At 39.9% G+C, this 15,404-nt stretch overlaps 1 protein-coding gene across 1 annotated transcript in view; it reads left to right on the plus strand.

Moving 5' to 3' along the window:
• Positions 1 to 15,404, plus strand: part of LOC128636237 (mucin-5AC-like) — a 196,490-nt gene that overhangs the window by 116,671 nt on the left and 64,415 nt on the right. Inside the window, 1 exon segment of the mRNA XM_053689276.1 lies at positions 8,928 to 9,183. Coding sequence (XP_053545251.1) covers positions 8,928 to 9,183 — 256 coding nt within the window.

Below are 15,404 nucleotides of genomic sequence, written 5' to 3' on the forward strand. Positions count from 1 at the left end.
AGCACATACCAGTGATTCCCCAGCTGATATTAATGAGTACATAGCAGTGATTCCCCAACTGCTAGGAATAAGCACAAACCAGTAATTCCCCAGCTGCTAATAATGAGCACACACCAGTGATCACCCAGCTGCTAGTAATGAGCACACACCAGTGATAACCCAGCTGATATTGATTAGCACATACCAGTGATCACCCAGCTGCTAGTAATGAGCACACACCAGTGATCACCCAGCTGCTAGTAATGAGACTATACCAGTGATTCCCCAGCTGATAATTATGAGCACATACCTGTGATTCCCCAACTGATATTAATGAGCACATACCAGTAATTCCCCAGCTGCTAATAATGAGCACACACCAGTGATCACCCAGCTGCTAGTAATGAGCACACACCAGTGATAACCCAGCTGATATTGATTAGCACATACCAGTGATCACCCAGCTGCTAGTAATGAGCACACACCAGTGATCACCCAACTGCTAGTAATGAGCACATACCAGTGATCAACCAGCTGCTTTTAATGAGCACAGACCAGTGACTCCCAAGCTGATAGTAATAAGCATATACCAGTGATTCCCCAGCTTCTAGTAATAAGCACAAACCAATGATTCCCCCAGCTGCTATTAATGAGCTAATACCAGTGATTCCCCAGCTGCTAGTAATGAGCACATACCAGTGAATCCTGCAGCTGCTAGTAATAAGAACACACCAGTGATCACCCAGCTGCTAGTAATAAGCACATACCAGTGATTCCCCCAGCTGATAACAATGAGCACATACCAGTGATTTTCCCCAGCTGCTAACAATGAACACATACCAATGATTCCCCCAGCTTCTAGTAATAAGCACATACCAATGATTCCCCCCAGCTTCTATTAATGAGGAAATATGAGTGCCCCCCAGCTGCTAGTAATAAGCACAAACCAGTGATCCCCCAACATCTAGTAATAAGCACATACCAGTGATCATCCCATCTTCTAGTAATGAGCACATACCAGTGATCCCCCAGCATCTAGTAATGAGCACATACCAGTTATTCCCCTAGCATCTAGTAATAAGCACATTCAAGTGATTGCCTCCAACATGTAGCGATGAGAACATACCATTTTCCCCCAAGCATCTAGTAATGAGCAAATACCAGTGATCCCCATAGCATGTAGCAATGAGCACATACCATTTACTCCCCCATCATCTAGTAATAACTACATTCAAATGATTGCCCCCAGCATGTCGTAATGAGCACATACCAGTGATCCCCCAGCATCTAGTAATGAGCACATACCAGTGATCCCCCCATCATCTAGAAATGAGCACATACTAGTGATCCCCCAGCATCTAGGAATGAGCACATACCAGTGATTCCCCCCGGCTGCTAGTAATAAGCACATACCAGTGATTCCCTCCATCTGTAGTAATATGTATATACCAGTGATTCCCCCCAGTTGCTAGTAATAAGAACATACCAGTGATTCCCCCAGCTGCTAGTAATAAGCACATACCAGTGATTCCCCAGCTGCTAGTAATAAGTACATACCAGTGATTCCCCCAGCTGCTAGTAATAAGCACATACCAATGATTCCCCAGCTGCTAGTAATGAGCTTATACCAGTGATCCCCATAGCATCTAGCAATGAGCACATACCATTTACTCCCCCATCATCTAGTAATAACTACATTCAAATGATTGCCCCCAGCATGTCGTAATGAGCACATACCAGTGATCCCCCAGCATCTAGTAATGAGCACATAACAGTGATCCCCCCATCATCTAGAAATGAGCACATACTAGTGATCCCCCAGCATCTAGGAATGAGCACATACCAGTGATTCCCCCCGGCTGCTAGTAATAAGCACATACCAGTGATTCCCTCCATCTGTTAGTAATATGTATATACCAGTGATTCCCCCCAGTTGCTAGTAATAAGAACATACCAGTGATTCCCCCAGCTGCTAGTAATAAGCACATACCAGTGATTCCCCAGCTGCTAGTAATAAGTACATACCAGTGATTCCCCCAGCTGCTAGTAATAAGCACATACCAATGATTCCCCACCTGCTAGTAATGAGCTTATACCAGTGATACCCCAAGTTGCTAGTAATAAGCAAATACCAGTGATTCCATCTAGCTGATAGTAATAAGCACATACCAGTGATTCCCCCAGCTGCTAGTAATAAGCACATACCAGTAATTCTCCAGCTTCTAGTAATAAGCACATACCAGTGATTCCCCAGCTGCTTGTAATAAGCACATACCAGTGTTTTCCCAAGCTTCTAGTAATGAGCACCAACCAGTGATTCCCCCCAGCTGCTAGTAATGAGCACGTATCAGTAATTCCTTCCAGCTGCTAGTAATAAGCACAAACCAATGATTCCCTCAGCTGCTAATAAGAGCACATACCAGTGATTCCCCAGCTGATATTAATGAGCATATACCAGTGATTGCCCAGCTGATATTAATGAGCACATACCAGTGATTCCCCAGCTGATGTTAATGAGCATATAGCAGTGATTCCCAGCTGCTAGTAAAAAGCACAAACATGATTCCCTCAGCTGTCAATAATGAGACTATACCAGTGATTCCCCAGCTGATATTAATGAGCACATACCAGTGATTCCCCAGCTGCTAATAATGAGCACACACCAGTAATCACCCAGCTGCTAGTAATGAGCACACACCAGCTGATATTGATGAGCACATATCAGTGATCACCTAGCTGCTTTTAATGAGCACAGACTAGTGACTCCCCAGCTGATAGTAATAAGCATATACCAGTGATTCCCCAGCTTCTAGTAATAAGCACAAACCAATGATTCCCCCAGCTGATATTAATGAGCTAATACCAGTGATTCCCCAGCTGCTAGTAATGAGCAAATACCAGTGAATCCTGCAGCTGCTAGTAATAAGCACATACCAGTGATTCCCACAGCTGATAACAATGAGCACATAAAAGTGATTTTCCCCAGCTGCTAACAATGAACACATACCAGTGATTCCCCCCAGCTTCTGGTAATAACCACACACCAATGATTCCCCCCAGCTTCTATTAATGAGGAAATATGAGGGTTTCCCCCCAAGCTGCTAGTAATAAGCACAAACCAGTGATCCCCAACATCTAGTAATAAGCACATACCAGTGATCATCCCATCTTCTAGTAATGAGCACATACCAGTGATCCCCCAGCATCTAGTAATGAGCACATACCAGTTATTCCCCTAGCATCTAGTAATAAGGACATTCAAGTGATTGCCCCCAGCATGTAGCAATGAGAACATACCATTTTCCCCCAAGCATCTAGTAATGAGCACATACTAGTGATCCCCCTAGCATCTAGTAATGAGCACATACCATTTATTCCCCAATCATCTAGTAATAACAACATTCAAGTGATTGCCCCCAGCTTTTCATAATGAGCACATACCAGTGATCCCCCAGCATCTAGTAATGAGCACATACCAGTGATACCCCCATCATCTAGAAATAAGCACATACCAGTGATCCCCCAGCATCTAGGAATGAGCACATACCAGTGATTCCCCCCCCCCCCCGGCTGCTAGTAATAAGCACATACCAGTGATTCCCTCCATCTGTTAGTAATATGTATATACCAGTGATTCCCCCCAGTTGCTAGTAATAATAACATACCAGTGATTCCCACAGCTGCTAGTAATAAGCACATACAAGTGATTCCCCCCAGCTGCTGGTAAAATGCACATACCAGTGATTCCCCAGCTGCTAGTAATAAGCACATACCAGTGATTCCCCCAGCTGCTAGTAATAAGCACACACCAATGATTTCCCAGCTGCTAGTAATGAGCTTATACCAGTGATACCCCAAGCTGCTAGTAATAAGCAAATACCAGTGATTCCATCTAGCTGATAGTAATAAGCACATACCAGTGATTCCCCCCAGCTGCTAGTAATAAGCACATACCAGTGATTCTCCAGCTGCTAGTAATAAGCACATACCAGTGATTCTCCAGCTGCTAGTAATAAGCACATACCAGTGATTCTCCATTTTCTAGTAATAAGCACATACCAGTGATTCACCAGCTGCTTGTAATAAGCACATACCAGTGTTTTCCCAAGCTTCTAGTAATGAGCACAAACCAGTGATTCCCCCCAGCTGCTAGTAATGAACATGTATCAGTAATTCCTTCCAGCTGCTAGTAATAAGCACAAACCAATGATTCCCTCAGCTGCTAATAAAGAGCACATACCAGTGATTCCCCAGCTGATATTAATGAGCACATACCAGTGATTGCCCAGCTGATATTAATGAGCACATACCAGTGATTCCCCAGCTGATATTAATGAGCACATAGCAGTGATTCCCCAGCTGCTAGTAATAAGCACAAACTAATGATTCCCTCAGCTGCCAATAATGAGCCTATACTAGTGATTCGCCAGCTGATATTAATGAGCACATACCAGTGATTCCCCAGCTGATATTAATGAGCACATACCAGCGATTCCCCAGCTGCTAATAATGAGCACACACCAGTGATTACCCAGCTGCTAGTAATGAGCACACACCAGTGATCACCCAGCTGATATTGATGAGCACATACCAGTGATCACCTAGCTGCTTTTAATGAGCACAGACCAGTGAATCCCCAGCTTCTAGTAATAAGCACAAACCAATGATTCACGCAGCTGCTATTAATGAGCTAATACCAGTGATTCCCCAGCTGCTAGTAATGAGCACATACCAGTGAATCCTGCAGCTGCTAGTAATAAGCACAAACCAATGATTCCCGCAGCTGCTATTAATGAGCTAATACTAGTGATCACCCAGCTGCTAGTAATGAGCACATACCAGTGATTCCCCCAGCTGATAACAATGAGCACATACCAGTGATTTCCCCAGCTGCTAAGAATGAACACATACCAGTGATTCCCCCCCAGCTTCTAGTAATAAGCACATACCAATGATTCCCCCCCCAGCTTCTATTGATGAGGAAATATGAGGGTTTTCCCCCCAGCTGCTAGTAATAAGCATAAACCAGTCATCCCCCAACATCTAGTAATGAGCACATACCAGTGATCACCCCATCTTCTAGTAATGAGCACATACCAGTGATCCCCCAGCATCTAGTAATGAGCACATACAAGTTATTCCCCTAGCATCTAATAATAAGCACATTCAAGTGATTGCCCCCAGCATGTAGCAATGAGAACATACCATTTTCCCCAAGCATCTAGTAATGAGCACATACCAGTGATCCCCCTAGCATCTAGTAATGAGCACATACCAGTTATTCCCCCATCATCTAGTAATAACCACATTCAAGTGATTGCCCCCAGCATGTAGTAATGAGCACATACCAGTGATCCCCCAGCATCTAGTAATGAGCACATACCAGTGATCCCCCAGCATCTAGGAATGAGCACATACCAGTGATCCCCCCCGACTGCTAGTAATAAGCACATACCAGTGATTCCCTCCATCTGTTAGTAATACGTATATACCAGTGAATCCCCCCAGTTGCTAGTAATAAGAACATACCAGTGATTCCCCCAGCTACTAGTAATAAGTACATACCAGTGATTCCCCCTAGCTGCTGGTAAAATGCACATACCAGTGATTCCCCAGCTGCTAATAATGAGCACACACCAGTAATCACCCAGCTGCTAGTAATGAGCACACACCAGCTGATATTGATGAGCACATATCAGTGATCACCTAGCTGCTTTTAATGAGCACAGACTAGTGACTCCCCAGCTGATAGTAATAAGCATATACCAGTGATTCCCCAGCTTCTAGTAATAAGCACAAACCAATGATTCCCCCAGCTGATATTAATGAGCTAATACCAGTGATTCCCCAGCTGCTAGTAATGAGCAAATACCAGTGAATCCTGCAGCTGCTAGTAATAAGCACATACCAGTGATTCCCACAGCTGATAACAATGAGCACATAAAAGTGATTTTCCCCAGCTGCTAACAATGAACACATACCAGTGATTCCCCCCAGCTTCTGGTAATAACCACACACCAATGATTCCCCCCAGCTTCTATTAATGAGGAAATATGAGGGTTTCCCCCCAAGCTGCTAGTAATAAGCACAAACCAGTGATCCCCAACATCTAGTAATAAGCACATACCAGTGATCATCCCATCTTCTAGTAATGAGCACATACCAGTTATTCCCCTAGCATCTAGTAATAAGGACATTCAAGTGATTGCCCCCAGCATGTAGCAATGAGAACATACCATTTTCCCCCAAGCATCTAGTAATGAGCACATACTAGTGATCCCCCTAGCATCTAGTAATGAGCACATACCATTTATTCCCCAATCATCTAGTAATAACAACATTCAAGTGATTGCCCCCAGCTTTTCATAATGAGCACATACCAGTGATCCCCCAGCATCTAGTAATGAGCACATACCAGTGATACCCCCATCATCTAGAAATAAGCACATACCAGTGATCCCCCAGCATCTAGGAATGAGCACATACCAGTGATTCCCCCCCCCCCGGCTGCTAGTAATAAGCACATACCAGTGATTCCCTCCATCTGTTAGTAATATGTATATACCAGTGATTCCCCCCAGTTGCTAGTAATAATAACATACCAGTGATTCCCACAGCTGCTAGTAATAAGCACATACAAGTGATTCCCCCCAGCTGCTGGTAAAATGCACATACCAGTGATTCCCCAGCTGCTAGTAATAAGCACATACCAGTGATTCCCCCAGCTGCTAGTAATAAGCACACACCAATGATTTCCCAGCTGCTAGTAATGAGCTTATACCAGTGATACCCCAAGCTGCTAGTAATAAGCAAATACCAGTGATTCCATCTAGCTGATAGTAATAAGCACATACCAGTGATTCCCCCCAGCTGCTAGTAATAAGCACATACCAGTGATTCTCCAGCTGCTAGTAATAAGCACATACCAGTGATTCTCCAGCTGCTAGTAATAAGCACATACCAGTGATTCTCCATTTTCTAGTAATAAGCACATACCAGTGATTCACCAGCTGCTTGTAATAAGCACATACCAGTGTTTTCCCAAGCTTCTAGTAATGAGCACAAACCAGTGATTCCCCCCAGCTGCTAGTAATGAACATGTATCAGTAATTCCTTCCAGCTGGTAGTAATAAGCACAAACCAATGATTCCCTCAGCTGCTAATAAAGAGCACATACCAGTGATTCCCCAGCTGATATTAATGAGCACATACCAGTGATTGCCCAGCTGATATTAATGAGCACATACCAGTGATTCCCCAGCTGATATTAATGAGCACATAGCAGTGATTCCCCAGCTGCTAGTAATAAGCACAAACTAATGATTCCCTCAGCTGCCAATAATGAGCCTATACTAGTGATTCGCCAGCTGATATTAATGAGCACATACCAGTGATTCCCCAGCTGATATTAATGAGCACATACCAGCGATTCCCCAGCTGCTAATAATGAGCACACACCAGTGATTACCCAGCTGCTAGTAATGAGCACACACCAGTGATCACCCAGCTGATATTGATGAGCACATACCAGTGATCACCTAGCTGCTTTTAATGAGCACAGACCAGTGAATCCCCAGCTTCTAGTAATAAGCACAAACCAATGATTCACGCAGCTGCTATTAATGAGCTAATACCAGTGATTCCCCAGCTGCTAGTAATGAGCACATACCAGTGAATCCTGCAGCTGCTAGTAATAAGCACAAACCAATGATTCCCGCAGCTGCTATTAATGAGCTAATACTAGTGATCACCCAGCTGCTAGTAATGAGCACATACCAGTGATTCCCCCAGCTGATAACAATGAGCACATACCAGTGATTTCCCCAGCTGCTAAGAATGAACACATACCAGTGATTCCCCCCCAGCTTCTAGTAATAAGCACATACCAATGATTCCCCCCCCCCAGCTTCTATTGATGAGGAAATATGAGGGTTTTCCCCCCAGCTGCTAGTAATAAGCATAAACCAGTCATCCCCCAACATCTAGTAATGAGCACATACCAGTGATCACCCCATCTTCTAGTAATGAGCACATACCAGTGATCCCCCAGCATCTAGTAATGAGCACATACAAGTTATTCCCCTAGCATCTAATAATAAGCACATTCAAGTGATTGCCCCCAGCATGTAGCAATGAGAACATACCATTTTCCCCAAGCATCTAGTAATGAGCACATACCAGTGATCCCCCTAGCATCTAGTAATGAGCACATACCAGTTATTCCCCCATCATCTAGTAATAACCACATTCAAGTGATTGCCCCCAGCATGTAGTAATGAGCACATACCAGTGATCCCCCAGCATCTAGTAATGAGCACATACCAGTGATCCCCCAGCATCTAGGAATGAGCACATACCAGTGATCCCCCCCGACTGCTAGTAATAAGCACATACCAGTGATTCCCTCCATCTGTTAGTAATACGTATATACCAGTGAATCCCCCCAGTTGCTAGTAATAAGAACATACCAGTGATTCCCCCAGCTGCTAGTAATAAGCACATACCAGTGATTCCCACCAGCTGCTGTTAAAATGCACATACCAGTGCTTCCCCAGCTGCTAGTAAAAATCACATACCACTGATTCCCCAGCTGCTAGTAATGAGCTTATACCAGTGATACCCCAAGCTGCTAGTAATAAGCAAATACCAGTGATTCCATCTAGCTGATAGTAATAAGCACATACCAGTGATTCCCCCAGCCGCTAGTAATAAGCACATACCAGTGATCCCCCCCCCCCACCATCTAGTATAAGCACACACATAAATGACTTTAGTATCGATTTTGGGGTGGAGCATGGAACCAATCATTTTTAAGTAAGACATTTTTAGAGAGCATTTAAAGATATGGAAACAGTATGAGTAATTATTGAATTTTTGTCTTTTTGAGTGGAACAACAAATTTAATTTAAAAAAAAAAAAAAAATCTAAAAATTTCCATTTGTTTTAAGGAAAATTCACTGAGACCTGTGGGGAATCCCAGACATATAGTTACAGTGTGACACAGTGTCAACCAACCTGCCGAGCACGGGCTGAAACTGACTCAACTTGTGGTATTGATTTTGTCCCTGTGGATGGCTGTGTTTGCAAAGAAGGAACATATATGGATGAAACCGGGGCCTGTGTCTTACCCACTGAATGCCCCTGCTATTACCATGGAATTGCGTTGATGTCTGGAGAGTTAATAAAGGACAATGGCATTTTGTGGTAAGGGTGCAGCATGGGAAATATAATATATGTCAACCAATATTGAATCACTTGTCAAAGTGGTGCAGTATATCTGTGAAAAGCTTATTAACAAATGAAGATATTTTACCTCAAAATGTCTGATGTACCCACATCCCACTGTAAAAATACTTTAAACATCCAATCAGGATGCTTGTCCTAGGGAATGTACATCTGGCACATGCAGACAGTATCACATATATATTTCCCTCCAAAATTGAAGGAAGTTTACCATGACAGATTGCAAGATGGTAAAATCGCACAAGATCAACATAAAGCAAAGTGGGAACTCAGCACTGATGATACTATTGGCTGTGTTTTGTTATATGCAAGGGTCAGCGTATTAACCCCTAATCTGCCCTCCCTAACATCACCGACACCAAACTTCAAGTATTAACCCCTAATCTGCCGACCGGACCTCACCGCTACTCTATTAAATGTATTAACCCCTAAAGCTAAGTCTAACCCTAACACTAACACCCCCCTAAGTTAAAAATAATTTTTATCTTATGAAATAAATTAACTCTTATTAAATAAATTAATCCTAATTAAAGCTAAATACTTACCTGTAAAATAAACCCTAATATAGCTACAATATAAATAATAATTATATTGTAGCTATTTTAGGATTAATATTTATTTTACAGGCAACTTTGTATTTATTTTAACCAGGTACAATAGCTATTAAATAGTTAAGAACTATTTAATAGCTACCTAGTTAAAATAATTACAAAATTACCTGTAAAATAAATCCTAACCTAAGTTACAATTAAAGCTAACACTACACTATCAATAAATTAATTAAATAAAATACCTACAATTATCTACAATTAAACCTAACATTACACTATCAATAAATTAATTAAATAAAATACCTACAAATAAATACAATTAAATAAACTAACTAAAGTACAAAAAATAAAAAAAGAACTGTTACAAAAATAAAAAAATAATTTACAAACATTATAAAAAGATTACAACAATTTTAAGCTAATTACATCTACTCTAAGCCCCCTAATAAGGGCCTTTTGCTGAAGAGGTCCATCATCGGGCTGAAGTCTTGATCCAAGCGGGCGCTGAAGAAGTCCATCATTGGGCTGAAGAGGTCCATCATCGGGCTGAAGTCTTGATCCAAGCGGGTGCTGAAGAGGTCCATCATCGGGCTGAAGTCTTCTATCAAGCGGCATCTTCAATCTTAATCCATCCAGAGTGGAGGGGAGCCATCTTCTTCCAGCCAACGCGGATCCATCCTCTTCTACCGACGCCTACTCGCCGATGACGGTTCCTTTAAATGACGTCATCCAATATGGCGTCCCTCGAATTCCGATTGGCTGATAGGATTCTATCAGCCAATCGGAATTAAGGTAGGAAAAATCTGATTGGCTGATGGAATCAGCCAATCAGATTCAAGCTCAATCGGATTGGCTGATCCAATCAGCCAATCAGATTGAGCTTGCATTCTATTCGCTGTTCCGATCTTTTAATAATGTTTGTAAATTTTTTTTTTTTTTTTTGTAACTTAGTTCTTTTTTTATTTTTTGTACTTTAGTTAGTTTATTTAATTGTATTTATTTGTAGGTATTTTATTTAATTAATTTATTGATAGTGTAGTGTTAGGTTTAATTGTAGATAATTGTAGGTATTTTATTTAATTAATTTATTGATAGTGTAGTGTTAGGTTTAATTGTAACTTAGGTTAGGATTTATTTTACAGGTAATTTTGTAATTATTTTAACTAGGTAGCTATTAAATAGTTCTTAACTATTTAATAGCTATTGTACCTGGTTAAAAGAGGGAAATAGAATAGTCACTGAGAATTTCAGGAAGAAAAATGCTACAAATAGCATTCTTCATGCTCAGAGTAGTCATCCCTCACATTTAAAGAAAGGCATTCCTTATGGACAATTCCTCCGTTTAAGGAGGAATTGTTCATCCCTTTCGAAATTTGACACACATGCTAAAATGATGAAGGATAGGTTTCTACTAAGAGGGTACTCCAATAAGTCCCTTAAAAAGGCACTTTGGAAGGCCAGAAAGACCCAGAGAGATGACCTTTTGTATAAAGGTAAATCTAAATCAGATGGAGGTAACATTAGATTTATTTCCAGATTTAACAATCAATGGAATAATATTAGGTTAGTCATAAACAAAAATTGGAACATTTTGACTTTGGATGACAAGGTCAAAAACGTAATTGGAGAAAAACCTCTAATGACAGCCAGGAAATCAAAAAGTCTGAGGGACATCCTGGTCAAAAGTCAATTTTCCAGGGGTCCATCTGATGCAGACTGGCTCAGAAAAGACAGGGGGATAAAAGGCAGCTATCCATGTGGACACTGTGTATACTGTGTCCACATGGACAGCGCTAAACAATTCTCAGTACATGATGGTAAGACTTACAATATAAAGTTTTTCTTTAATTGCAAGTCTGAGGGAGCAATATATCTCCTTAGATGCTCGTGCCCGGTCTTTTACGTAGGGAAAACGAAGAGGCTTGTAAAGGACCGGGTACAAGAACACCGTGATGATATTGCTCATTGCAATGACACCAGTGTAGCGAGACATTTTGAAATGTTTCATAAAGGAAATGTGGAATCTTTAAAGTTTATCATTATTGATAAAGCAATTACTAATGGTAGAGGTGGCAATAATGAAAAAATCCTTTTGCAGAAAGAAGCAAAATGGATTTATAAACTAGGAACGAGATATCCAACAGGTCTAAACGAAAAGCTGGAGTTTGCCAGTTTCCTATAAATGGTTCTCAGATAGAGTGTGCGCCGTTATCTGGAAGTGATCATTAAAAGGCCGTAGTTAGCTTTGCTTTGAAAGGCTTAGGAATTTAGCTTTTCCATTTAAAATGTATGAAATAACAAAGCTTTCTTATTTTGGTCCTTTTTAACTATGAACACATGTATTATTGAATAGGGCATCTTGCTGTATACAGCTTTAAGAGATTAGCAGGTGTAATAGCAATTTGATCACCTGTGGAGCCACAGGTAGGTCTATATAAAGAGGATATCCGGTATGGAATAGTATGCCCTGATGAACCCCTTAGACACAAATCTTGCTGCAGGGGTGAAACGTGCGTTGGCACTTTGTGTAACTTTAGCACCTATGTGCTATACTAGCCAGGAGTGAGATCGACCAACTCCTGTCTTTCTTGTAAGCAATTTTCAAAGAAAGCAAAGAAAAGACATCTTTGGTACAAGTTTATTTCTGCCTTGGAACCGACCCAATGTTGATACTGCATGCTGAGAAAGAGCGTGTTTGTCTAAAAGCGGCTAACTACTGGAGAATGTGGTTTCCTCTCTTGCGCTGGACTGAGCGTGCAACATCTACCTGAAGGTGTCTAAAGATAAGAGACCCCGTTGCTGAGAAATCGCTTGGTGTGTTGCTGTTTCAATATACTTTCCTGAGTATACGGTGCATCCTGGTATGTGCTTAGCTACATAACATCGGTGGAAGCCTGGTTTCTTTCACCTTGTGCAACTGGCCAATCCAGTGGACGAATTCTCGGCTTTTGGGACACACCTCCTGCAATTGAACCTATTGCCAGCAGGCTCATAACCACACCTTAGGCTGCAAGTGACGTCACACGCACTGAATGCTGCATCTCCTTTGAATCGGAATTACGGATCCAAACACAGCAGCTAAGTAAAACAAGTGAACTTGTACCTCCAGCAGCATCTATCTTTTGCCTGCTTTTCAGACGCTATATTAAGACATTTGCCGTTCATTTTCTCTGATCTGTTTGGTATAAATGAAAATGTCTTTGTTATAAGTTAACTTGTTACTAATTTGTCTATGCTTATGCTAGATTTCACTTACGCTTTTTGCTCACTATATGTTACCTGCCTATGTTATAGATACCTGTCTATGCAATAGATAGTAGGTTAGGCCTAACCCCTAGTCAATTAGCATACGTATGCTTAGAGGTTTCTGGCCGTTTAGTAGCAATTAGTCTTCGAATTTTGCTTTTTTAGTTAAGAATGCTCACTTTCAGAGTATGATTGACCTTGTCATTTGTGTGATCCACATTAATGTGGTTGGGGATTTAAATAGGAATTAATAAATTTTGATTTTTTACCAAAATTCTGTGTGCCTTGTTTTATCCCTTGCTTTTTTCACAACAGTATTATATGTTGTGACTACATTCTCTCTGTTTGACTTCTATAAAATAAAAAAATAAAAATTATTTAATTAATTTATTCATAGTGTAGTGTTAGGTTTAATTGTAACTTAGGTTAGGATTTATTTTACAGGTAATTTTGTAATTATTTTAACTAGGTAGCTATTAAATAGTTCTTAACTTTTTAATAGCTATTGTACCTGGTTAAAATAAATACAAAGTTGCCTGTAAAATAAATATTAATCCTAAAATAGCTGCAATATAATTATTATTTATATTGTAGCTATATTAGGGTTTATTTTACAGGTAAGTATTTAGCTTTAAATAGGAATAATTTATTTAATAAGAGATAATTTATTTCGTTAGATAAAAATTATATTTAATTTAGGGGGTCACAATTTCCTCAGCACAGCAGAGTAAGTTCTGTGTAAAATGTTATACTTTAGCTGCTGTTCAGTGCTGAGGTTATGAACTATTTTACTGTGATCTCATGAGATTTCACTTAACTCTCATGAGATTTCATTGTAAACTTCCTTAAGCTGAATAGGGAAATAAGATGAGTGTGCACGAAAGCTCGCTCCTTCCGCTGTCCCGGAAAAGACATACTAATTTGCTGCTTGGAAGTCCTTTACAATGGGATGTGGCTACTGAGAAACTTTTGACGTAAAATATCTTCCTTTTTTTACATAGAGATGTTCAGTTGATATTTTATAGTCAGCTTTTTACAGCTATATTGTATCACTTTCAAGTGTTTAAACATTTGGGTATTATGGCCCTTTAAATTTATACTGAAACAGAAACTACATGTTTGTTAGACAGAAGCTCACTGGCTGAGAATGAAGACCTCCAGAGTTCAATTGGTGAACAATCATACGCCTCACAAACATTAAAACAAAAAAGGATTTATATTTCAGCACAGGCGCATCTGTTTTGAAAAAATAAAAAATAACTTTCAATGCATCAAAGAAAAAGCTTGGAAAATAATTGCAATTAGAAAACTAGTTGCAACTTTGAAATGCTCTGTTATTTTATAGAAATTAAATTTTCGTTTTGGAAGAAATTTTTGTACCAAATATTTAGCGAAATTTGTTTTGCAGAATATTCGGTGGCTGCACTATTTTAGTTTAAAAATAAAATGAATACCGAATTTTAGTTAAACATTTACATTAGATTTTGTTAAAATGAATGTAAATGTTTGTAATCTACAGGTGAAAAGCTCACCTGTAGCTATAATACTAACCTTAAAAAGGACACTAAACCCAATTTTATTCTTTCATGATTCAGATATTTTACGAAATTTTCTAATTTACTCCTATTATCAATTTTTCTTCGTTTTCTTGCTATCTTTAATTAAAAAGCAGGAATGTAAAGCTTAACCATTTTTGGTGGAGAACCTGGGTTATGCTTGCTTATTGGTTTGCTAAATGTAGCCACCAATAATCAAGCGCTATCCAGGGTGCTGAACCTAAAATGGGCTGGCTTCTAAGCTTTAAATTTCTGCTTTTTAAATAAAGATAGCAAGAGAACAAAGAAAAATTTATTGTAGGAGTAAATTCGAAAGTAGCTATGCTACAGAAAATATGCTATAAATAATAATAATTTTTTTTTTATTTAAATAATTTATTTATATATCCAAAATGAGTACAATCAAATACATTTTCACCTTTATATACCACGCAGGGTCAGGTGTAAGAAAAAACATAAAATACAGAACAAACAAAAGATTTCTTTTTCATACATAATCTATCAGGAGAAAAAGATACTCTTATATAGCCTATTTGTACAAGATGTTGGAATTTTACCGAACTAAATGGAATACCATTCAACCTAGGCACACTCTTACATACCGAAAATCAAAGTCAGGGGAAAAAACAAAAGAAAAAAAAACAAACAAAACACATCACGTATTCTCTCCATGTCTCTTTACTTTCTGCCCTTTTCTCACCACTTTTCCTCTTTCCTCTTATCCTGCCTTCTCTTTCTTTCTTTTTTCTTTCTTTTTCCTTTTAATCATTTATTTATATGTCCAACAAGAAGTACAATCAGAAATGAGTTTCCACCTTTGTGTGCCACG

Source organism: Bombina bombina, chromosome 7 (genome assembly GCF_027579735.1).
Source record: "Bombina bombina isolate aBomBom1 chromosome 7, aBomBom1.pri, whole genome shotgun sequence".
In the NCBI taxonomy this organism is placed as follows: Eukaryota; Metazoa; Chordata; class Amphibia; order Anura; family Bombinatoridae; genus Bombina; species Bombina bombina.